Source organism: Dermacentor andersoni, chromosome 10 (genome assembly GCF_023375885.2).
Source record: "Dermacentor andersoni chromosome 10, qqDerAnde1_hic_scaffold, whole genome shotgun sequence".
NCBI lineage: Eukaryota > Metazoa > Arthropoda > Arachnida > Ixodida > Ixodidae > Dermacentor > Dermacentor andersoni.
Window position 1 is genome coordinate 21,219,669 of NC_092823.1, and position 26,457 is coordinate 21,246,125.

Sequence of the window (26,457 nt, forward strand, 5' to 3'; positions counted from 1 at the left end):
GCGGCCTGATCCCGGTGACCAGAACCGGTAACGCACTCTCTCACCAGAGCAGGATTGGCCACCCTGGTGCAGTACTTGGCCACAACCTCCTATATGAATACAACAATCGAACCCCGGCCCTCAGTCCCCAGCAGCCGCGAAGCAACTGACCACGGCGGCGGTCAGATCTGTGACGCTGCAGAGGGTGCTAAGAATACCTGGCTCCGGACAGGCCGCCATTGGAATCTGAACCTGGCAACGTTTAACGTTAGAACGCTATCTAGTGAGGCGAGTCTAGCAGTGTTATTGGAGGAATTAGAGGGTAGTAAATGGGATATAATAGGACTCAGTGAGGTTAGGAGGACAAAAGAAGCATATACAGTGCTAAAAAGCGGGCATGTACTGTGTTACCGGGGCTTAGCGGAGAGACGAGAACTAGGAGTCGGATTCCTGATTAATAAGGAAATAGCTGGTAACATACAGGAATTCTATAGCATTAACGAGAGGGTGGCATGTCTTGTTGTGAAACTTAATAAGAGGTGCAAAATGAAGGTTGTACAGGTCTACGCTCCTACATCTAGTCATGATGACCAGGAAGTCGAAAGCTTTTATGAAGACGTAGAATCGGCGATGGGTAAAGTCAAAACAAAATACACTATACTGATGGGCGACTTCAATGCCAGGGTAGGCAAGAAGCAGGCTGGAGACAAGTCAGTGGGGGAATATGGCATAGGCTCTAGGAATAGCAGAGGAGAATTATTAGTAGAGTTTGCAGAACAGAATACTATGCGTATAATGAATACCTTTTTCCGCAAGCGGGTTAGCCGAAAGTGGACGTGGAGGAGCCCGAATGGTGAGACTAGAAATGAAATCGACTTCATACTCTGCGCGAACCCTGGCATCATTCAAGATGTAGACGTGCTCGGCAAGGTACGCTGCAGTGACCACAGGATGGTAAGAACTCGAATTAGCCTAGACTTGAGGAGGGAACGAAAGAAACTGGTACACAAGAAGCCAATCAATGAGTTAGCGGTAAGAGGGAAACTAGAGGAATTCCGGATCAAACTACAGAACAGGTATTCGGCTTTAACTCAGGAAGAGGACCTTAGTGTTGAAGCAATGAACGACAATCTCATGGGCATCATCAAGGAGTGCGCAATAGAAGTCGGTGGTAACGCCGTTAGACAGGAAACCAGTAAGCTATCGCAGGAGACGAAAGATCTGATCAAGAAACGCCAATGTATGAAAGCCTCTAATCCTACAGCTAGAATAGAACTGGCAGAACTTTCTAAGTTAATCAACAAGCGTAAGACAGCGGACATCAGGAACTATAATATGGATAGAATTGAACAGGCTCTCAGGAAAGGAGGAAGCCTAAAAACAGTGAAGAAGAAACTAGGAATAGGCAAGAATCAGATGTGTGCGTTAAGAGACAAAGCCGGCAATATCGTTACTAATATGGACGAGATAGTTCAAGTGGCTGAGGAGTTCTATAGAGATTTATACAGTACCAGTGGCACCCACGACGATAGTGGAAGAGAGAATAGCCTAGAGGAATTCGAAATCCCACAGGTAACGCCAGAAGAAGTGAAGAAAGCCTTAGGAGCTATGCAAAGGGGGAAGGCAGCTGGGGAGGATCAGGTAACAGCAGATTTGTTGAAGGATGGTGGTCAGATTGTTCTAGAGAAACTGGCCACCCTGTATACGCAATGCCTCATAACCTCGAGCGTACCGGAATCTTGGAAGAACGCTAACATAATCCTAATCCATAAGAAAGGGGACGCCAAAGACTTGAAAAATTATAGACCGATCAGCTTACTGTCCGTTGCCTACAAAGTATTTACTAAGGTAATCGCAAATAGAATCAGGAACACCTTAGACTTCTGTCAACCAAAGGACCAGGCAGGATTCCGTAAAGGCTACTCAACAATAGACCATATTCACACTATCAATCAAGTGATAGAGAAATGTGCAGAATATAACCAACCCTTATATATAGCTTTCATTGATTACGAGAAAGCGTTTGATTCAGTCGAAACCTCAGCAGTCATGGAGGCATTACGGAATCAGGGTGTAGATGAGCCATATGTAAAAATACTGGAAGATATCTATAGCGGCTCCACAGCCACCGTAGTCCTCCACAAAGAAAGCAACAAAATCCCTATAAAGAAAGGCGTCAGACAGGGAGATACGATATCTCCAATGCTATTCACAGCATGTTTACAAGAGGTATTCAGAGGCCTGGAGTGGGAAGAATTGGGGATAAAAGTTGATGGAGAATACCTTAGCAACTTGCGATTCGCTGATGATATTGCCTTGCTTAGTAACTCAGGAGACCAATTGCAATGCATGCTCACTGACCTAGAGAGACAAAGCAGAAGGGTGGGTCTGAAAATTAATCTGCAGAAAACTAAAGTACTGTTTAACAGTCTCGGAAGAGAACAGCAGTTTACGATAGGTAGCGAAACACTGGAAGTGGTAAGGGAATACATCTACTTAGGGCAGGTAGTGACCACGGATCCGGATCATGAGACTGAAATAACCAGAAGAATAAGAATGGGTTGGGGTGCGTTTGGCAGGCATTCTCAAATCATGAACAGTAGGTTGCCACTATCCCTCAAAAGGAAAGTGTACAACAGCTGTGTGTTACCAGTACTCACATATGGGGCAGAAACATGGAGGCTTACGAAAAGGGTTCTGCTGAAATTGAGAACGACGCAACGAGCTATGGAAAGAAGAATGATGGGTGTAACGTTAAGGGATAAGAAAAGAGCAGATTGGGTGAGGCAACAAACGCGGGTAAACGACATCTTAGTTGAAATCAAGAAAAAGAAATGGGCATGGGCCGGACATGTAATGAGGAGGGAAGATAACCGATGGTCACTAAGAGCTACGGACTGGATTCCAAGAGAAGGGAAGCGTAGCAGGGGGCGGCAGAAAGTTAGGTGGGCAGATGACATTAAGACGTTTGCAGGGACAACATGGCCACAATTAGTACATGACCGGGGCAGTTGGAGAAGTATGGGAGAGGCCTTTGCCCTGCAGTGGGCGTAACTAGGCTGATGATGATGATGATGATGATGAATTAACCAACTTCTGAAGCAAGGAAGTTAGGAAAGAAATTCCAATTAGAAAGTTGCAGAGCTGTTGGCAACACGTCCGAATAAACAGTTTCTGTCTTTCTATCTGTTAAGTATTATTGTTTTTCAGCTTACTGCGGATGCTCGCGAAATAGAAAAAGCACCACGTGACATATGCCCGCCTGCGAGTCGTGATTGCACTGCTCCTAAGCCTTCTGCGCACAAACGAAAACATGCCATTTAACCGGTGTGAACACCCGTCTGCTTATCGCCATCATGAACCGCAGCGAGGGAAGCACGTCGCTGGCGTCAATACCACAGCCAACGCCTTCGTCACTGCCCTGTTGCCTTTTAAGCGGCAACACACCCTGCTCGATGGTATGCTCGTTTGGGAGCGCTGCAAGCACGGCGCGCAAGCGGATATGTCAGGTGATATTTTTTCTATTTCACGGGCATCCGCAGTAAGCTGAAAAACACTAACACTTAATAGATAGAAAGTGAGAAATTGCCTAATAGGACGTTTTGCAAAGTGCTCTAGAACTTTCTAATTAGAATTTTTCGCCTAACTTTGTTCCTTCAGAATGGCTAATTTTCTTGACTAATTAACTACTTAGGAAAAATACAAGAATAGCGTGACACGTACAAGAGTGAGCAACATGCATTTGGTCGCATCGTCTTATGGTGCATCGGCATATTTTTAAACTCTGAGTAAAGTTAGCTGAAACACGTGTATATACGTCTATGGTTCAAGTAACGTGAAACAACACCCTGTATATATGCAATGGTGATCAAGTGATCAGTAAAGCAACATATATGTGCAAAAGACGCACACATATATATGTGCGTGTGTTTTTCACATGTACTTCGAAACTCAATATTGCTCGTGACTCAATTTTATTCAACAATAAGTTAACAGCATTTAGTCAACGACTTTATTGTTGGAAACTACTCAACAATGGTTCAATAGTCAATACTATTCAACAATATGTCAAGAGAATTTAGTCAACGACTTCATTGTTGAAAATTACTCAATATTGGCTCAATAATACTCAATACTATTCAACAATATATCAACAGAATTTAGTCAACGACTTTATTGTTGGAAACTACTCAACAATGGCTCAATAATACTCAATACTATTCAACAATATATCAAGAGAATTTAGTCAATCACTTTATTGTTGAAAACTGCTCAACAATGGCTCAATAATACTCAATACTATTCAACAATATACCAACAGAATTTAGTCAACGACTTTTTTGTTGTGAACTGCCCAACAATTTTACTCTTGAATTATTGCCTGTGGTTTCAATAATTGTTGAGGTATTGTTGAAAGGCTATTGAGTCAACAATTCGTCAACAATATGCCAACAACTTTTCAACAGTCATTTTCATAAGGGATATCATAAATAGCGACCACATATCGGTCATTTCTGATAATATACGTCGGCTAAGCTCCTCATTTCGCAACGCGCATTCTTTCTTAAACTAAAGCAAAGTTCAAAATTTCTGGCGTTCGTCATTGGCTTCTCTGACTGATGATAGTCTCACATCGAAAGCAGAGAACAGTTGTTGTTTTAACAGATTCCTCGGATAAATATAAATTCAGTAAATCAGTCAAAATGAAGTCTCGTTTTTGGCGGTATGATGAGTATTTGCGTGACTACAGGCGAAGGAAGGCAGCTTGAAAGAAACTGTTACATGGCATATGACCTCAAAACTACATGGATTAAAAATTCTTTGCAGGTACTTGCAGGAACAGTGTTGAAGTCGAAGGATGAGTACAGCATTCGGCATTTTCAATTACTTTATAAATCCAATTATAAACGCGCACTTTGTAGTTTTCTGCATTCCAAGAAAATGTTTCCGCTGCCGATAAGGGAAAAATCTGCTCTTTTGCCTAACGAATCAATAAAAGATTCGTTGGAGGTAATCTCTAAAGGCTTACAACGTCGTTTTTTTTCAGAACTTTCATTAGATCCATTCATATCAGCAAGTGAGAAAGACATCAAAGAGATCTCCAAGTCTGAATTGTTAGACATTTTTCTGAGATTTCCATCAGCGGTTCTTGGCACTGATAGAATCAATTAGGCCATGCTGGAAATTTTCTACAGTGAATTACAAGGATATTAAGCACACGCCACGAGGTATTCAGTCAGAAATGGTAAATTGCCAAGGTCATACCATTGTTCCGCGTGTCCGTTATGTGTAGACCATATTAGGCGGGTACCATTAACTTCAAATTTCTTAAAATGGATTGAACTAATTATAATTCAGGCAAGAAGTGTTTCACAAGGAGCAGTAATTTCTCCAGTAATATCTATTATTTTAATGAGTTATATGTCATGATGACGCAAATACTTACTAATACGCTGAAGATATAGCGTTTTCTAGTCGGCAAATGATATTCAAAAACTTTATAAAATAATAGAGACTGCACTGGTATTGAAAGCCGGGTTGATGCGAAACATCTCCGTCTCAACGTTAACACATGTTCGATGCACGCATTTCCATTAAAGGACCCCGTCTATATTTCCCTCTCTTATCACCTATATATCAACACACAAGTGGAGACCGTGCTGCATCTGTGTCTTATATGTGACGGTTTTCTGACTTTGAAGGCGCACATCGAATGTACTGCAGCAAAGGGTGTTCGTGCGGTTGGTTTTCTGCGTAGATTGTGCTAGAGGCGATCATAAATCAGATAAACAGCACTGTTTTCAATATACCTCATGTACGTGTGCCCGGTATTTGAATTTGGGTTGAGTATTTCACTTTGGAGCAGCTGCTTATAAAACACGTTGTGGGGCTAGTTGGTGCATAGCTTTCAATAGATGAAGCCTCAATAGTGACGGCACACAGCAAGGAATACAGACAGGACAAGGCGCTTGTCTGTCTGTATTCTTTTCTGTGTGCCGTCACTATTGACTTTGCCCTCTTCTTCTTCTGGAGAGGCAGGCCTTGCGACGGTGTTGAGCACCACCTTAATTTGTAGCGAATGAAGTTTTACATCTGGATGCTACGATCCCTTCTCTTGCAACGCAGTTTCCGTTATTAGGTGTACAATTTTTTAAGACTAAATGAATCCCCCATGAGCGATTCACAAACTGTCTTGTTCTACTAGCTGCATTTGTTTTAGGCTTGGGCCGGCCGCGACTCCGGGCACCTCAAATTATTTTTATCTAAACCCTCCTAGATCAATTAAACGTCCACTTTTTTTTACTTGACCCCTATTTGTTGCAACACCAATTCCAAAAAAGTTCCATTCTACATTTCCCCTAGAATGGCAAAGGAACTGTCTTACCGAGCAATCTTAAATTATGGCTTTTTTCACATACAAATGAAAACTTGAAATTGCCGATCACGAGTCCCGAAATGAAGAAAAGTGTGGATTTAAATATTTTCGGCCACTTTCGATTGGACATTTTCTCTTCACCTCCCAGGGGAATTTTACTAATCTTTCTAGAATAATTTCTAGCCATAATTCTAGCGTTCCATAACGTCAGCACATTCCACTCTGTTCGTAATGGATTCTCTGTCTCTGTGCTTCTTCCTCGTGTCTTTTGATGACTCCCCGGTTTTGCAAGACTTGAAATCATTGTGTCCCCTACCCCCATATAGTTTTAATTAGGTTGCTTTAGGCGCCGAAGCATAAATGCCTGTCTATAAACAAAATGGCAGATTTCTTGGCAAAAGCGTCCCTGAATGGCCCAGTCAAGGAAATCCTACCGGCATCAGCTTTCATCATAACGGGTTAGATTTCAGAGGCAAAGGATGTTGCGGGAATTTCGCGTCCCTTCTTTAACAAACTACTCCGATTTGGTGCACTTGGCGCCACATTGCAATACAAAACTGCGCCGCACGCGAGCACCTGAAGTCGCAATCACTAGACTACGGTGCCAAATTTCTTTTCTAAATTTTTACCTACACAGCTGCGCTGGTTGCCTCAGGAAACTCTCTTTCTCTCTTGCGGGGAACAAAAAAAATCCTTCATTTTTTATTTATTTTTAAATATATTCTGAATTGCTAAAAAGAAGATTAAAAGCACCTTTCTACTTTCTTAAATCAGGCCTAAATGTTCTAAATTTTCTATCTTTGGCGGCTTCGACCCTTGGCCACAACAACAGCATGTTCACGATGCCAGCGAATGTCTTATTGCAAAATCAGAAAGACTTCAACTACAAGACAAAACTTAACGCTTCACGACATTTATATAAATTGATTAGATAGCTATAGTTTTGATTTCATTTATTCCTTCATTCTAATAAAATTATGAACTGCAATATATGCACTATTTCCCTTATGAAACATAGTTCCAGCGCACATTTGGACACGGACGAGGAGAGAAAGACAACATGAACGCCTCTCCTCGCCCGTGTCCAAATGTGCGCTGGAACTATGTTTCATAATGCTAATCATAACCAACTAGCCTAGCTGTTCATACTTAGCACTATTTCCCATATGCCTGTTCACGAACATTGCTTACAATTTTCGTTTTTGGTATATTAAACTACCCACTTTTGGCCAATCCGCGAAATTTTGTACGTGACACTAACGGCTAGTCTCGGCATCTACAGCGTTGTTGCTACGGTGCCAGCAGTCGCTGTCACTGAGCACATATTGTATATAAACCATTCTTGGTATGTGCCCATCCCAGTATATATATATATATATATATATATATATATATATATATATATATATATATATATATATATATATTGTAGAGAAGGATTGGACCAATCTAGTGGGTTGTCCTCTTCTGCTTTTTTTCGCTCGTAAATGCCGCTAGGGCTTGGCGTCTATGCTCTGCCTACACTCTCGCCACGGAGCTGTGATCCTAGTCCGTTCAAAAAACACCTTAACACTTGGTGGAGAGCGCTGTGCCCTCCAACCTCCCACCGTGGAACTATGATCCCGTACGCTGATATCTGCGGTGCCTCTAAACACCTGCCAGCAAACACCTCCTGCTGTACCGACCGCGTGTCCTGTTGTACCTGGTCAAGGCGACCCTGCCATTTTCACTGGCGCGGCTGACAGCGATGTGGAAGACTTGCTCACCACATACGAAAGGGCCAGCACGAATAATAAGCGCGACGAACCAGCCAATTAAACTGTACGATTTGCTGTTCTACCTGGCGGGTGTCGCCAGCCTATGGTATGACAACCACAAAGCAGACTGCCCGACCTGCTGCAACTTCACGATCACTCTTGTCTGTGTATTTGGTCGCCCCGCTGTCCGTAAGCTGCGCGCTCTCACCAGCCGGGTGAATCTTTCACCACTTACATTGAAGACATTCTTGACCTATGGAAGAAAGCGAACTCGACCATGGCGGAGTATGATCGCATCAGATATGTAGAGAATGCTATCGAAGATGACGCCTTCCAATATGTGATTCAACAAGAATCTTTGCTCCGTGGCCAAAATCATGGCATTGTGCCAAAGCTATGAAGAGTTACGGTGGCAGCGGTCGCTGATCCGTCGCTCTTCATCGTGCGACGAACGCCTCACTGGTTTGACTGACCAGTCTGAATTTCTCGAGGAAATGAAGGCGTTCGTCCGTGAGGAGGTTGCCCGCCAACTATCATTGCTGATTTTTGCACAGCCGCACCATATGGAGGAGCCCACTTAGCGTTTTGTGCATCCGCTCCGCCGTAGCATTGAGCAAGAGATCAACGTGGCTTAGCCATAGCTCTGCCTAAATGGTCCTGCGGCTGCACCTCTCAGCTTCGGAGACGGCGTCCGGCCCCTGCAGATCCGCGCGCCTGCACCACTCAGCTACGGGGATGTTGTCGCCTGGCCCCAATCACTTCTGAATTGTGCGCTTCTCAGCTACGCCGACGTCGTGTGTAGACCCCGACTGCAGCCCGCTGCGCAACCATTCTACCAGACGCCCCGAGGCGTACAACGCCTCCTGTGCCACGGATGGGAACTGTCACGGCAAATAGGTGGCTCGCTTCGGACAATCTACCCATCTGCTTTGCGTGTGGCTACCCGGGCCACGTGGTATGTTTGGGTACGTTTTTGCAAACCCGACAAGTCATCTTGTCGGTTCTCCCCGCCCATGTGATGACCCCCCCTTCTGACTCGTCACCGCAGTACGCCCGAGGACCGTCACTCGCCAATATGGCGTCCTCCCTTCGGTCATGAGGACGAAAACTAGTCGTCCCAGTCCACGAGGCACGGGATGCGGCGCTATCGAAATCTGCAAGCCCTCTACGATGCCCATCGAGTGTGATAGACGTGTTTGTGGACAGTGTTCACGCATCTGAGTTGGTGGACACGGGCGCCGCCGTATCTGTAATGTCCGCGCAACTTAGAAGTATGCTTTGTAAAGTGAGGACGCTACTTTCTGGGCTATTCCTCCGTACAGCCAGAGTTGCACTCCTGTGGTGATTGCGGATGTTCTATACGCCATCGAATTCAACATTTCCTCACGCTCGCATGGCCTCATCCTAGGCTGGGATCTTCTCACCCGGCACAATGCCGTGATTTATTGAGCACGGACCGAAATGGAACGCTCGCCGTTGTCACACCACAGTTCTCCCGAACTCATCGACGGTTGTGTCTGTTTATTGCAGGAGCCTCTCCAACACCGCTGCACTACTTTCTCCATCGGACCGCTTTTGCAACCTAAAGGGTCTGCTGCTCAATTTTGCGACCGTAGAATTACTGCGTGATCCGGTGCTATCTTTGCTAGCAACCCGTCCCCATACAATGTGATGCTGCTGAGAGGGGAATGTCTTCGGAGCCTGGAAGCCATTGAAGCCGCGCAAGTCATGGACAATACGCTCAGTGCTATTTCGACGTCTGCTCCGTCACCCTGTGATCAATTCGGATTTTCCATTGCTGATAACCTTAGGCCAGCCCAACGTTCCCAGCTTCTGTGCCTGTTAGAATTCCGTTCTTCTTTTGACGTCTGGCAACTTTCCCTTGGCCGTAGGTCCATTGTTACGCGTTGCATCGACACTGGCTCCCAACGGACACAGCGGCAACACTGTCGTGTCCCGTGTCTGTCGCAGAACGTCGTCTACATAACGAGCAAGTCAACGACATGCTTCCACGCGCTGTGATTCTACATTCGAACAGTCCATAGGCATCACCTGTCGTCCTTTTTGCGAAAATAGATGGTTATGTACGATTTTGTGTGCGCTAGGCGCCCCCACAAGATTACTCGCAAGGACGTTTACATCCTACGGCGAATTGACGACGCCATCGACAGCCTACAAGGAGCAGAATTCTCTTCTTTTGCATTCAACGCATTCGCAGGGACAACGGTCGACCGACAACGATAGACCGACGACAGCGTTCGTCAAGCTTGACGACTTTAACGAATTTATAGTCATGCCGTTGGGACATTGTAATGCGCACGCAACTTTTAGCGCATGATGGATACCATTCTGGGCAACTTGAAATGACATACATTCTTGTGCTACTTTGACGATGTCGTTGTTTTTGCTCCGGACTTCCCCACTCAACTTAAATGCCTCCGGTGTGTGTTGACAGGATTGCGAAAGGCCGCCCTACGAGTAAATTTTAAGGAATGCCGATTTGCAGCGTGGCAGCTGACCCTACTTGGTTACGTCCTTTCCAAGGATGGAATCCTCACCGATTCACCCAAAGTTCGCGGCCTATCTCAATTTCCCTGAAGCTACATCTGTCAAAGGCTGTTTTGTGGGTCTGCGTTCCTACTTCAGACGCTTCATTCGAAACTTCGCCACAATCATATCGCCACTGACGAAGCTCCTTGAAAGCAGTGGGCTCCTCAGTTCGTGGTCGTCAGAACACCACGATGCGTTCGCAATTTCGCGCCGTCTGCTAACGTCACCTCCAATATTGCGCCACTACAACCCGGCAGCCGCTACAGAGGTGCGCACTGATGCCAGCCGAGTTGGCTTCTGCGCAGTCCTTGCGCAAGGCAAACACGGGTTTGCTGAATACGTTGTGCCATATGCAAGTCACCCGCTTACGAAACCCGAGAATAACTACGCCGTGACGAAAAATAATGTTGGCGATCATCTGGGATCTTAGTAAGTTCTGGCCATATATGTATGCCCGCCCAATTGACGTCGTCACGGGCCAACACGCACTTTGTTGATCGTCTTCACTTAAGGACCACTGAGGCCACCTTGGCCGTCGGACACTCCGCCTGCAAGGCTGCTATATTCCTGTGCTCTACCGTATCGGTTACCAACACTTTGCGCCGACACCCTGTCACTCTCTCCTTTGCCCGATGAGAATGCCCGCTGCTCCGTATCCGAGCTTGCCGTTTCTTCCATCGACCTTCGCTTCGTCGCTTCCGAACAGTGCAAAGGCCACTGGATCCCCTCAGTGATAGATTTGCTCTCTAATTCATCGGCACAACTAACCACTCACCTACTACATCGGCAAGACCACCATTTCGCCCTTCATGACGACCTAATCCAGCGACACAATTACACCACCGATGGTCGCCAGTGGTTGCTAGTAATACCGCGTAGTCTGCGTTCTGAAACAGGCCCGTCATTCCTTTCTGATCGAGAGTGTGCACAATAGGAAGTATTCAAAACTGACTAGAGCATTTGACAGCGGTACCACTAATGCCGTCTGTACAGCTGCATCCAGAAGTTCATTCGCTCGTGCCCCGATTCTGAGTGCTGAAAACCTTCGCCGCGCCTATCGCCAGCCGGTCTGCAACCGTTACCTTGCCCTACCCGGCCGTTCGGGCGCGTCAGCATCGATTTGTATGCGATATTTCCCCTGCCATCTACTAGAACCGCTCAACCATCGTGGCTGTTGGCCACCTCACGTGATACGCCATAACTGCCACCCTCCCGGTGGCTACAGCGCGCGATGTTGCCTCCTCCTTGCTTCGCCGGTTAATACTGCCTCATGGTCCACTATAGGAGTTGCTCAGCTTTCGTGGACGTGTCTTCTCCTCGAAAGTCGTCGAAGCCATTGTTAAAGAGTGCCACATTGTGCAGTTCACAAATACTGCTTGCCATCCGCAGACCAATGGCATCACAGAACGCTTTAACCGTATGCTTGGCGACATGCTTGGCGACCCCAGAAATTGATTGCCATTCTGACCTTCGCAACCTCCGCGCTCAATAACGCTACTAAAAACAATACTGGCTTTTCACCCTTTTTCTTGTTGCATCGCACACAATCGACGCAATCCTTCCGTACAATGGACGAGGATGGCGATATAGGCTTGTTTGTTCGTGATCATTGAAATGTATCTGCATCACGCAACAGAACGAAGACACAAGAAGAAACGAAGACGAAGATAAACGCTTGTCTTCGTCTTAGTTTCTTCTTGTGTCCTTCTTTTCTTGCGCTGTACAGATACCATCCGTCAAGCAGGATGCATCTGAGTGTGCGCCTATTTCTGCCACAGCCAGACTTGCCGAAGAGTGTCATGATCTTGCTCGGGCTTTACTTCAAATGACCAAAAGCGCCAGAAGGGTGCTCCCGGTGACACCACTTCTGCGCCCATCTTCCTTCTCGGAGCACTTGTGTGGCTGTCGGTCTCTTCCATCGCACCTGGTCTTGTCGAAACTACTGGCCAAATGTGAAGACCCCTACCGCGTCATCGAACCAACACCTCCGGTCAACTGCGTGCTCAAGCTCGTTGAACAGTCTTCGAACAATCGCCGTCGTAGACGAGACATTGTCAACGTCCACCGCCATAAGACCTACTATGACCTACTCAGTGACACGATCCTAGGTCGCCCGGTGGAACCGTTTTGGTTCCCAGGGGTAATTGTAGAGATGGATTGGGAGGATACAGTGGGTCGTCATTCGCAGCACTTTTGAGTGAATCGGCCTCTACAGCGCTATTACTCGTGAATATATATATAAATATATATATATATATATATATATATATATATATATATATATATATATATATATACACATGACAAGAAAGGGAACCCAGAGGCGCGTTTAGTTGGTGATCAAAACATTGCAAACCCACTCGATAATGAAGCCAGGAAAGTCAGGGCAAGACATTTGTAGTTTTAATTGAACACAAAAACGGAAGTGACATGCAATGAAAAAACTTACTGATACTGGGAGCGGAACTCGCAAACTTCACGGTAACATATGGATGGTGTAAAATTGCCCGCGCATTCCGCATTCGACATTCACGCACCATTCCTCACATTATGAGCCTGCCAATTTTAAAGCGATTATATTTTAGTCCATCTATCCTCTCACGCCTAGCCGGTGACTCACGTTTGCTACTAGCCAGGGCCACAGGGTACTTGGTCATTGTTCAGATGCGATTCTTTCATTCCACCGTCAACATTCAAGCTTCGTAATTCAACATTCGTTATGATGTGGCCATCACGTCATCGTCGCCATGCATTCGTCATCCCATTATCGTCATTCCCTCGTCATCAGGCTATCTCATTGCTTTGTCATCATTCCACCAACGCCATCCAATTGTGTTCATGTCATCGTCATCGAACTACCTTCGCCATTCAATGACGTCATTCCTTCATTGCCATTCCATAGCAATCACGATGTTGTCATTGCAGCGTGAATATACTACTATTGTCGTGCCATCGTCATAATTGCGGCGGCATCGAATTGACGCCGTTATACATTTGTTGTCGTCATGACGCCGTCATTGACGTTTAATCACCATTTCAGCTTCGTTATCGAATTCCCGTCATCCTAATCTCGTAGCGTCGTCGTCTTCATGCCACCGTCGTCATTAAAATGCCCTCCTGTCCCTAGCCGTTGTCACAGAATTGTCACAGAATTTCAGAATTGTCATCTTTCCGCCGCAATACCACAGTCTCTATACTGCCTTGTAGTGTACTCGCCCTAACGGGAACGAAAAGAAAACTGCTGTCCGGGAGGTCTCGGAAGAGAAACATGCTCACGAGTCTGATCGAGTGCGTTGGATCCTGTGGGCTGGACGTCAAAGTCCAGGCATCAGCGCACGAGTCTAATGGAGTGCGTTGGATCTTGTGGGCTGGATGTCAAAGTCCAGGAATGAGCGACCGCTGCAACCGTCTGAGTTCCATCAACGTCCTACATTTATCGTTCCATCGTGGTCACTGCGTCATCATCATAGAACTGTCGCCATGTCTACATAGTCAGGACAAACCCTGGTGAGCAAGTGTAACAGCAAAGTGATATCTACACTATTCTCAAGCTTTATTCGGTACTAATTTCGCTCTGCGCTTTTATGACCTCACAAAGAGATTCCGACACCTCACCATTTACCACATGGTTTGTCCTTTTTCTGCGGTCCCCCAAAGTCAATCAATCTTACTATATCTTCTATCCCCCCAGAAACGTCCTATTTTATGGCCAGATTGGCATCTGCGCGTGTTAGCTTTGGTATTTTCCAAATCATTAAATTCAACCTTACGGGCTTGCACAATCGTGATTTATCATCTACAGCGTACTTACACTTCGAGTTATCAATTACTGTGGCCTGGCTCTCCCAGTTCGTGGCTTACTGGTTAGCTCAGATGTTCTATAAACCGTCCCGACTTAACTCCGCCACCTCCAGTGTAAAGGTTTTGCAGCATATGATACGATGGAAAGGAAATGTGGTACCGAAGATGTATGCAGTGCGTGATAGCTAGATGCAGTTTTCCTAGTACAGCTTCAGCTAGACGCAGTATAAAGTTCGTATGGACTGTTGCGATGTGCATCTAGTCATTTAACGCATAAAAAGTGATAACCGCGCTCCTGAACATTGATGTAATTATTCAATTGTGGTAATAAAATGACAACATATACGGCTGCGTAGTTAACATTGTTATGGACAGTGTGAAAGACTTCTACGTGTTCACACTGGCTATCTTAGAACTTGTCACACACATACATGTGCAGCCAATGTAGCACTCACGAAAGTTACCATTGGTAAATTGCACGAGCATAGCCTGCAGGTGTCCACCTACCATAATTTCTTATGGTGTGTAAACGGTGCAGGCTGAACTGTTCCATCAAGTATATTTCGTCATTGACCTGTCTTACACAGCCAATATTCTAATCAAGGACTATCTTCGAACCAACTTGATTCCGTACTGCGCCAAGCGAGTTTGTTCCTGTTATCTCTGCAACATACTTTATGTATTGCTTTGAAGCCTCTGCCACTTTTCGCAGACTAATTTTACAACCTTGTAAAATCTTAATAGGTGCCTCGAACTTAGAAATATTGCAGACCTTAAGAGACTTCTTAGGTGTTGTAATGCGAAAACGTGATATTTCAATTGGTGAAATATTTATTTCCGCGCGTTCCTTGTCTGCGGAAGCTCTCGCCTGCGTTCTAACTGCGCCTTGGTGAAGCCAAATGAAGAGCGCTAAGCGTCGCAAACCGCTCGCTTGCTCGCGAGTATTTATTTATTTATTTATTTATTTATTATACCCTCAGGGCCAAAGGCATTACAGAGGGGAGTGGATAATATAGGCTACAAAGACAATAAATACAATACAGTGAATTTTGTTAGAACATAATTTCAACATTCTCCAAAACATACAAAGGTTGTTAGTGCATCACGAAATCTTTGATTATCCTCAATGGCTGCAATATCGGGAGGGAGGCGGTTCCATTCGACAGATGTCTGGGGAAGGTATGGCTGAAAACAAGCTTTAGTTTTGCACTTTTGGAAGCCAACCTTGTGCCGATGATCAGTGTGATGGGAGATGTATTCCGGTGGTGAAATAAAATCGTCATGTAGCGTGACGTGATGATATACCGTGTGGACTAAAGTGAGGCGACTGATTTTCCGACGAGATGTTAAAGATGGGAGAGAGAGGTTAGTTTTCATGGCTGTGATACTTGCAGTACGGTTGTAATTTGAAAAAATGAAGCGAATGGAGTTATTTTGTATAAGTTCAAGAGAATATATAAGATTTTCATGCCCAGGGTCCCATATAGATGATGCGTATTCAAGTTTAGGTCGTATTAGTGATTTATAGAGTAGGAGCTTTAAGGACGAAGGAGCAGCAGAGAAGTTGCGACGTAAATACCCTAACATGCGATTAGCGTTATTGGTAACGTGTTCAGTATGGGCGTTCCATGTTAAGTTTTGTGATATATTTACGCCTAGATATTTATATGATGCCACGGAATCAAGAGGACTGCCATTAAGACAATAAGAAGGGGTAGTGTTAGAGCAGCGAGAAACACGCATGAACTTACATTTGTTAATATTTAATTCAATTTTCCAAGTTTTACACCAGTTAGAGACCAAATTAAGATCGGTCTGGAGAGTATTAATGTCGTTGAGGTTACGTATTTCACGGAAAATGACACAGTCGTCAGCAAAAAGGTGGCTGGCAGAAGATAGGGTGGACGGAAGGTCATTAATATAAATTAAGAATAGAAGGGGTCCGAGGACGGATCCTTGTGGTACACCAGATAGTACGTTAGTAAGCGGTGAGGTTGTGCCATTAGTGAAAACAAACTGCCAGCGGTTAAGAAGGAAAGATTGAATCCATCTAAAGACATGTGGATCAAGATTAAGATGACTTAATTTATAAAGCAACAATTGATGGCATACTTTGTCAAAAGCTTTCGCGAAATCTAAAAAGATGCAATCGGCGCAAGATGACTGGTCAAGAATGCAATGCAATTTATGAGTAAATGAGAGTAGCTGCATTTCGCAGGAGTATGTTTGACGGAAACCATGTTGCGCAGAAGAAAAAAAAAACAGTTATCATCAAGAAAGGTGGCGATGTGTTTTTTAAAAATTATATGTTCTAGTAATTTGCAGCATGTGCTAGTGAGTGAAATGGGACGGTAATTTTGAGGCAAGTGCTTATTACCGGATTTGTGGAGTGGGACCACCTTCCCGATTTTCCAGTCGTTAGGGAGGCTTGATGAATCGAGCGACTGCTGGAACAGTTTTGTTAGTATAATAGAACTATAAGCGCAGGTACTTTTTAGGAATTTACAACTAATTTTATCACACCCCGGAGATGAATCGTGCTTCAAAGACTCGATTAATTTAGCAATGCCAGGCGCATCGATAGTTATTGGTGACATAATGGAAAATCTGTGATGCGGCATATCTGGAAGATCAACTGTCGTGATAGAGGAAAAGCTTTCAGTGAATGTTCTATTCAGTATGGTAGCACAAAGGTTATTTGGGATTATGTTGCCGGAGGCATCTTGCAATGTAATTAAGGGGTCGTGTGCAGGGTGTATAATGCGCCAGAACTTTTTAACATTTGTTTTCAAAATAGATGGTAAAGTAGAAGACAAGAAATTGTTTTTTGCAAGTTTCAGGCTTCTTACGTATGTGTCGGAAGCAGTCTTGTATGTCGACCATCGCTCAATAGAAGGTGAAAGTTTCGCAAGACGGAACAGACGTTTCTTTTTGTTAGATAGATGCCTGATGTATGAATTGTACCAGGGTGCTTGAGGGTTAGAGGTGACGACGCGCTTAGGAATATATTTTTCTGATAGTTCGTGTACCTTCGTTTTGAACAGTAGCCAATTTTCTTCGACAGAGCGGGTATCGAATTTAAAAAGAAAATGATCAAGAAATGTAGATAGTTCATTATTAATAGCGGCAAAGTTAGCCCGTTTGTAATCTAGGATGGTTTTCTTTATTTTATTCGTTTTAGGACGTGGCGTATTAATGACGAAATTGAGCAGAAGATGATCAATGATACCTGGCAGATATGTTAGATCTGTAGCTAGCTCTGGATTTGTGGTTATGATTAAATCTAGAGTATTTGCAGTACTTGTTGCAGTCCTAGTGGCTTGCGTTACCAACTGTGTTAGTGAAAACAATGTACATAGATCTAAGAATTCTTTAGCTTGGGACAAGGGCGGCGATGAATAAGGTGGTTCAGCAGTCCACAAGATACTTGGAAAGTTAGTCTCCGAGTATAAAGAGTGGTGATGTAGGATAGCGTATGCGAACCATGTTTAAAGCATCATGGAGTTCGTTAGTAAATGTGGACGAATAGGATGGAGGGCGGTAGCACACACCAATGATTATTTTCAGATGATTGATGACTACCAAAGCGAAAACTAGCTCCAACTCGCTGCAGATTGGAATGCATGTAGAAGGAATATCTTTTGAAATGGCAAGCAGAACACCACCGCCACGTCTTGCCGTCCTATCACAACGATACATCGAGTAAGGATGAGCGTCGTGAAAGATTTCAAAATCAGACACGTGCGTTGGGAGCCAGGTTTCTGTTAGTGCAATAATGTGAGGTGTACACGTATCAATGACGGAAGATAAGTTAGTGTGCTTATTAAGAACGCTTCTGACGTTGGTATAAAGGACAGACACATTAGATAACTTCCTAACGCCCCTCGCGATTCCCTATGATACAACTTGCGATGCAGACTCGGTATGTAATCCACTGGCTTCGCCACGGGTGACAATCCCATTGGCAGTGTCACCGGTCACTGTCCCCTGCACACCATGTTCGCCACGTGTCACGACCTCGTCGACAGTACCAGTGATTGCGTTATACATAAAGCATCTGTTATTGAAGCAAAGCTTTTTGTATCGCAGTTTAAAAGAGCGAGGGCCAGCGTGGGTGCTACCGAACTCAAACAGTTTTTGTCGAGCCAAGCGTGTTGCAGGCGAGAAATCTTCACTGATAGTGATGCCTTTTGATTTGAATTCATTACGCAAGGAGAGTATCTTTTCTTTCATTTTTGATTCGGTGAATTTGGCTATGACAGGACGACACTTATCATGTGAAAAAATGCCCAGGCGGTGTGCACGCTGGATTAAAGTACCAGAGCACGAGTCGACGACCTCAGTCAATGCTTCCAATAGCTTAGATTCGTTATCCGCCCAGGACTCCTTAGCATCTGATATACGCCGAAAGATTAAGTTGTCACGGCGTGATCTATCTTCAGCTTCGTCAAGACGAGACTGCAGAGAATCATTTCGATTGCGCTGCTGATCCATTGATTTCTTTAAGCAGGAAAGTTCTTGACTAATGCTGTCAAATTTCGTGACTCTCTCCTCGAGTTCATCCAGCCTCTTGTGCATGCCAGCTAACTTTGATTCGATGTTCTTTTGACTATCTTTAATGGTTTTTATGTCCGCAGTTATTTCAGCCTGACCTTTTGAGGTTTGCAGCATACGAGAGTGTACCTCTTTCGGGAGCTGAAACATAACCTTCATTTGATCAGATGGATCGTCTGGTAGGCTATCTACATCTAGGAGGACCTCGGAGTGAGTTGTAGGACCCGGGTTCGACTCAATGTCACCCGAGCGCAATAGCAAAAGAACCATCGAAAAACAATCACAAGCAATATCACAGCAAACCCGTGGGCACGGGACAGTAACAAATAGCGATCGTCGCTCCTTTTTGTGTGTAAAGAATACTGCGTACACACCTGCACGATGAAAAAACGAAGTATAGGAGCCATGCCGTTGTCACTGCTCCCATGCCCACTGAAGGGAAAGCAGGCGCGTCGGCTTCTTAAATCCGGTGCTGGTGGTGATGACATTGTCGATGACGCTGGATGGCTGTGGACGAGCCACTCGGCGAGCGGATAACCACAGCCAGACGTGCAGAAGCTGTCGGTGTTGGAAGTTCCGGGAAATTCAGCCGCCGGGCCAAGATCAATCGGCGAGCCACAGGGTGCAGCCGAGGATGACGTCACGATGTTCGACAGCACTGCCTGCACGATGAAAAAACGAAGTATAGGAGCCATGCCGTCGTCACTGCTCCCATGCCCACTGAAGGGAAAGCAGGCGTGTCGGCTTCTTAAATCCGGTGCTGGTGGTGATGGCATTGTCGATGACGCTGAATGGCTGTGGACGAGCCACTCGGCGAGCGGATAACCACAGCCAGACGTGCAGAAGCTGTCGGTGTTGGAAGTTCCGGGAAATTCAGCCGCCGGGCCAAGATTAATCGGCGAGCCACAGGGTGCAGCCGAGGATGACGTCACGATGTTCGACAGCACTGCCAGTAGTTCATAACTCGAAGGGCCGTTCAGCGCATTCAGTTGGACAACAGCGCTTTTTACGCGCAAGCGTAGATGCCCCGTCTGTGAAATCGGCAGGGCTATCTTTTTCGGCGCGAGGGAAGCGAGCGCCGTAGGCGGAAGGCGCCTGAGGTGAAGAGAATCGCCGTGTTCGCGTCCTTTCCCTTTGTACTTCGACCCCGTGGTGCTGGCTATGCATGGTCGCAGCGTCTCTTCTGTACATGTGGACTATTATGCACATTCCCTGCGGCACACCACGCGTCACACCAGAGAGGCCAATTGTGCGTGCCGTGACAGCGTTCGGGCCCTTTCCGTTTGTGCTTTGACGCCGCGGTGCTCGCTGTGCGTGTTCGCGGCGTCTACACGCTTGCTCCTAAACCACGTTGGCGAAGCGTAGCGTCTCTGTAACCTTTATTTTAAACACTCATTTTATACGCTTATAAGGTGGCGCTACATTCTCCCCATCGACTAAGCAGTCACGTGCGCCATGACGCACGCGCCATGTCACACCTTTTCTCAGCCAGAACCGTGACGCCGCCGTGGCAGAGCGGAAATAGGATTGTCTCGTGCCTAGGAGGCCCCGGTTCAATTCACACTCAGTCCGAAAATATCAAATTCATTGATTAACGTTGTTTTCAGAACCCTCCTTGAGAAATTTGAAGTGAATCCGAGCATTTTGCCCGTGTGCTTACTCTTTCGTTGTCGTCAATTTTCGGTGTCATCGCTCCGTGGCGACGTCGACGACGCCGGATTTTTCCGTTGCACCTCATATATTGCGTTCGCATTACAATACTTCTCCAACAACGATTTCACAAACACGGTGGTATTCTTGGCTTCAACGTTTTTCATGGCACAGGGGCACCTTCTCGAGAAGCTGAGGCCGAGGCTCTTACGAGAGAACGTGCATACTGCGGGCAGCTCTGTACAAAATCAGGGAGAGAAATTAATCTTGACTGCCGGCACAACCCAAGTGAAACTCGTTGTTCCGCTCGGTCGCAAAAAAGCTGAAAGCGCCACGAAACAACTTGTAACACTACACTTCCGATTTCTTTGCTTAATCTATGTCGCGCTATAGTGCGTTCAAACGTACAGCGCATCAGGCCTCAAAACAGAGCCTTAGTCAAAACGATTGTGTGCCACGTCACACTTCTGTGCGAAGGCCCCCGTCCCAAAGAACAGCCAAGCTCCAAGCGGAGTTCACATATCGCCGCTTTAGCACACAAAAGACGCAGCTTGTTCTGAGGAAAGCCGAAGTCAAGATGAATTACTTAATGCCTTCCGTTCTGTGGGTGAGCCAAATCTTATTTAACCGCCTGAATGTGACTGTGGTCTTCTATAATACCATCCATTCCATATCATGCTAAACTATTGTCTTTGTGGAGTGGCTCGTCAAGGATCTTTGCGTGTTCTTGAATAGCGCGGGTAACGACACCGTAGTTCAACATTATTATAAGCATGGTCAGCATAGTGCCGTCAACACGTACGGTCATTGAACATTGCGCTCATAACCCATACTAAATAGTAGAATAAGGAATGTCGCTAGAGTTAACGCTTAAAAGAGGCGGCTTGACAGGTCCTCTTGTTGAAACGGTGGCATCTCCTGCGACATTCCTTGGTTTACGCTGTTCGGCGCTCTAAGCCTCCACCATTCTATGAACTTCTGTTGTTCATGCAGAGCGTGATATGGTATCAAGTAACGCATAAGTTGCACTTTCTCCTATAATTGGTAAGGGAGGGCCCCGACTCGCATTAGACGTCCTTTGTGACAGCCTTCTGATCACATTTCCCAAATCGCTATCACCATTTTTTGTCAGTTTCCATTGCCACGTAACCAGCTTGAGCTAAATGATAAATACATGGCCCTATGCTAAGGCTATTTTTCTTGTTTCAGCTAACAACCTGGGATACTGGCACATCCAAAGGAAAACTAAAAGATACGCCAAAAGTAAGTAACTCCATTGCGGGTATGTCAAGGTGTCTAGTACGCACTAAGAACATTCAAAATTGAGATGTCATTTACTGTAAGTGTTTAGTAGAATGAAAGAAGTTAGCTTTTGTACTTTGCATCAGAATACTAGCGAACCGCAAGGGAAAACTGAAAAAAAAAGAAGTCGAATGAAAGTCTAAAGATAAGTTGAAATTAGCGAACAGGGCGCAAAAATAATTATTTCAATAATATACTATCCTCACTACACCTAAAGGCTCTTGTTCTACTGTATACTAATACATACTCATACATAATAATTTTGTATTGCCATGCCTATCGAATGATTTAGGGTCTTTGCTTGTCCGAAACAAGAATGGCTTTCTGACACTTCTCAGGGCACAACATTTTGGTACCTAAATTATCTAGAATCCCTCCTTCCTGCTCGGTCGTCGTTTCACCAAAAATTGGTATGCTTCGTTACAGCGGGGAATAACCACACTGCTTAGAATGCAAAGGCCTTTTCCCCCTAGTCCCTGTAAGAACTAGTTTGTCATCTTACGCTTCATGTGATGGACCACAGGATGAGTGAAATCCTCACTGCTCTATATATGCTTTTGCACTAGTTGATGCAATCTGGTAAGCACGCGTTCTATATTTTGCATGCATGTTTGCATGTACCTAACTATAATCTGTTCTGCGCACACCTTGCTTTAACGCAAGATTGAAGACGCTGACAAACCATGGCGCATGGTCACATTGTGATATGATATGATTTCATATCACATTGTGATATGAAAAGTTTGTTCTGTTTGCTTTTATGCCGGCACTGTTTTTTCTGCAGAAGGCAATTTTTTATTAAAATAAAATCACTTGGAAGTGCATCGCCCTATATCTTTCACCTATTGTTGGCCTTTCTGTTTCCAAAATTTTTTCTTATTTGTTCTGTTCGATGATACCCCACTTCTGAGAACCAAGGTCTTATTCGTACTTTCAGGCTACCATCAGGACGAGCCTTCTTACTTGTGTCTTACTTAATTACAGCATGGCTCTGGCAGCTGTAATATGCAATAATTTGACCCAATAGATCTACAAAAGTAAACAAAAAAGTTGTGCAGATCAAACGCGCATCTCGGAATCTATGTGAATTTGAATAGGCATGTAACGTACACCTTGAGAAGCGCTGAGGATTCAAACGAAATACAAGCATACAGGAATCAGCAATGGAGATAGCTACAAAACGTTCAGAGCATGACGAAAAAAAAAAAACAGGGAATGGATTGATAGGACCTCATTACTAAAACACCGAGTGGCAGTAACGGTACAAGAGCGAAAATGTGAAGAGATGCGCGCAAAATGCTATATTGATAAGCATGAATAGATTACCTCTTCTGCTCAAGCAGGGCTGATCACTGATTTTCGCCACACCGCTTGAATGGGGTTGCCAATAAAGCATCCTAATTGTGATCATCACGGAGCAGAGGAAGAATTACCAGTCGAGCATAACTTGCTAGTGTCTTACGGTACTAAAGGGTATGTTTTGAAAACGGGCTTTCTAAGTGCATTGATTGAGTGTTGTAATGCTTAATACTGCGTCAACAAAGTTCTTCCGTTTGTTATTGCAGAAGGCCCGCATGCACAAAGACTCGTGGGTAAGTCAGAGGCATTTACTCATAAGCATAGAGCAACTGACAATGCGGTTTTTGTAACATTGTGATTTTATAAAAGTTATCTACTGTTTTCGATGGAGTGAAATTCTTGATTTCTACTAAGATGTTATTAACTCGGGTGTGTTCCCTCATCCAATCTGTTCTCTTTTTATCCCTTAAGGTTACACCCATAATTCTTCTTTCCATGGCTCGGGCGTCATCCTCAATTTAAGTAGACCCCTTTACGAAAGCCTCCAGGTTTTTACCCCGTACGTGAGGGCTGGTAAGACACAGCTGATATACACTTTTCACTTTAGTGATAATGGCAAATTGCTGTTCATGATCTGCGAATGCCTGCCAAACACACCCCAGCGCATTCTTATTCTTCTGATTATCTCAGTCTCATGATCTGGATCCGCGGTCACTGCCTGCCCTAAGTAGATGTATTCCCTTATCACTTCCAGTGCCTGGCTACCTATCGTACACAGATGTTCTCTTCCAAGACTATTAAACATTACTTTAGTTTTCTGCGTATTAATCTTTAGACCCACCCTTTTGCTTAGCTTCTTCAGGTCAGTGAGCATGCATTGCAATTGGTCCCCTGAGTTAATAAGCAAGGCAATATCATCAGCGAATCGCAAGTTACTAAGGTATTCTCCATTACCTCTTATCCCTAATTCTTCCCAATCCAGGTCTCTGAATACCTCCAGTAAACATGCTGTGAATAGCACTGGAGAGACCGTATCTTCCTGGCTGATGACTTTCTTTGTTGGGATGTTGTTGCTTTCTTTATGGAGGACTACGGTGGCTGTGGATCCGCCATAGGGATCTTTCAGTATTTTTACATACGGCTCGTCTACACCCTGTTTCCGTAATGCCCCCATGACTGCTGAGGTTTCGACTGAATCAAACGCTTCCTTGTAATCAATGAAAGGTATATATAAGGGTTGGTTATATTCCGCACATTTGCCTACGCCTGATTAATAGTAGGAATAAGGTCTATTGTTGAATAGCCTTTACGGAATCCTGCCTGGTCATTCGGTTGCCGGAAGTCTAAGCTTTCCATGATTCTATTTGCGATTACCTTAGTAAATACTTTGTAGGCAACCGACAGTAAGCTGATTGGTCTATATTTTTTCAAGTCTTGGGCGTCCCCTTTCTTATGGATTGGGATTAGGATTAGATTCCGGTACGCTCGAGGTCATGAGGCATTGCGTATACAGAGTGACCTGTTTTTCTAGAACAATCTGCCCACCATCCTTCAACAAATCCGCTGTTACCTGATCCTTCCCAGCTACCTTCCCCCTTTACATAGCCCCCAAGGCTTTCTTTACTTCTTCCGGCGTTACTTGTGGGATTTCAAATTCCTCTAGAGTATTCTCCCTTCCATTACTGTCGTGGATGCCACTGCTAGTTTATAAATCTCTATGGAACTCCTCAGACATTTGAACTCTCTCATCCATATTAGGAATGATGGTGCTGGCTTTGTCTCTTAACGCATACATCTGATTTCTGCCTATTCCTAGTTCCTTCTTCACTGCTTTTAGGCTTCCTCCGTTCCTGAGAGCATGGTAAATTCTATATATATTATACTTCCTTAAGTCAGCAGTGTTACACTTGTTGATTAACTTGAAAAGTTCTGCCAATTCTATTCTAGCTGCAGGGTTGAAGGCTTTCATACATCGGCGTGTCTTGATCAGATGTTTCGTCTCCTGCGATAGCTTACTGGTATCCTGTCTAACAGAGTTTCCGCAGACTTCTATTGCACACTCCTTAATGATGCCCATAAGAATGTCGTTCATTGCTTCAACACTAAGGTCCTCTTCCCCAGTTAAAGTCGAATACCTGTTCTGTAGCTTGATCCGGAATTCCTCTATTTTCCGTATCATGGATTAGGGTGGAGAAAAGTGAATGAAGGAAGAGTAGGGCGGATTAAGGAGGATTAAGCTGCACTAAGGTGGATTAGTGTGGAGTAATGTCGATGAAGGTGTATGAAGCTGGATTATGGTGAATTAATATCGATTAAGATACATTAAGGACGATTAAGGACGATTAAGTTGGATGAATGATTAGTATAGATTAATGTTTATTACAATGTGCTTTACAACCTTAATGCCATTCATCCACCTCAGTCCTCTTTCATGAACCTTAATCCTTATTCATGCACCTTAATCCACCTTAATCCTCCTTGATGTACTGTAATCACCTTCATCTTCCCTAATGTACATTAACGTAATCACTATTTAATAATTAATTAACTTGGTTAATCATTCTCCTGTACAGGGGTGGACATGCTTTGGGTCGCGTCTGTCCTTCCTTGGGCCATGTGATATTTTATATTCACAACATGACGTTGAAACATAGACATCTAAGGGATGTCGCCTTAAAACTAAAAAAACGCAATGTGAACTAGCTAGCGCTCATCACCTGCAGTACCACGGGTATATTTCAATCTGACTGAAGCACAGATTGACGTAAGCTAGAAATATTAGCTCCACTACAAGCCGCTATTTCAATTTTCAGTAAAACGCGCAACGAATTCTAACAATTGCGAATAGTGCGATCGAGAGGCTGTGTCTTCGGACATAAATGCTCACAGCGGAAAGAAGACTCTATAGTCCTGTCTTTCCGACTGAATAACAGTTGGTAACATGCGAGGTGATGGAGCTGCCGCGAATATTGAGCATACTCAGGACACTGCTTATTATTGCAACGTACAATTTGCCGACAAAAAAAAAACGCTGGTGAGCAGGCCAGAAGAATTAAAAAAATGCAGCATAACGGGATCCTTTGGTACGAGTAATAAGAAAGACGCCTCACCTCGCAAAAAATGCTGCTCTTTGTCGTAACAAAGTTGCTTCCGCCAATGTTATGCAGTCACTGCTTCTTGCGCGAGCCG

General features: G+C 44.7%; 1 protein-coding gene across 2 annotated transcripts in view; it reads left to right on the forward strand.

Moving 5' to 3' along the window:
* Positions 1-26,457, forward strand: part of LOC129380699 (uncharacterized) — a 207,096-nt gene that overhangs the window by 52,522 nt on the left and 128,117 nt on the right. For both annotated transcript variants that reach the window (XM_072285016.1, XM_072285017.1), the window contains exons 2-3: positions 21,877-21,930; positions 23,535-23,561. In XM_072285016.1, the coding sequence (XP_072141117.1) occupies positions 21,877-21,930; positions 23,535-23,561 (81 nt within the window). The remainder of the gene's footprint in view (positions 1-21,876; positions 21,931-23,534; positions 23,562-26,457) is intronic.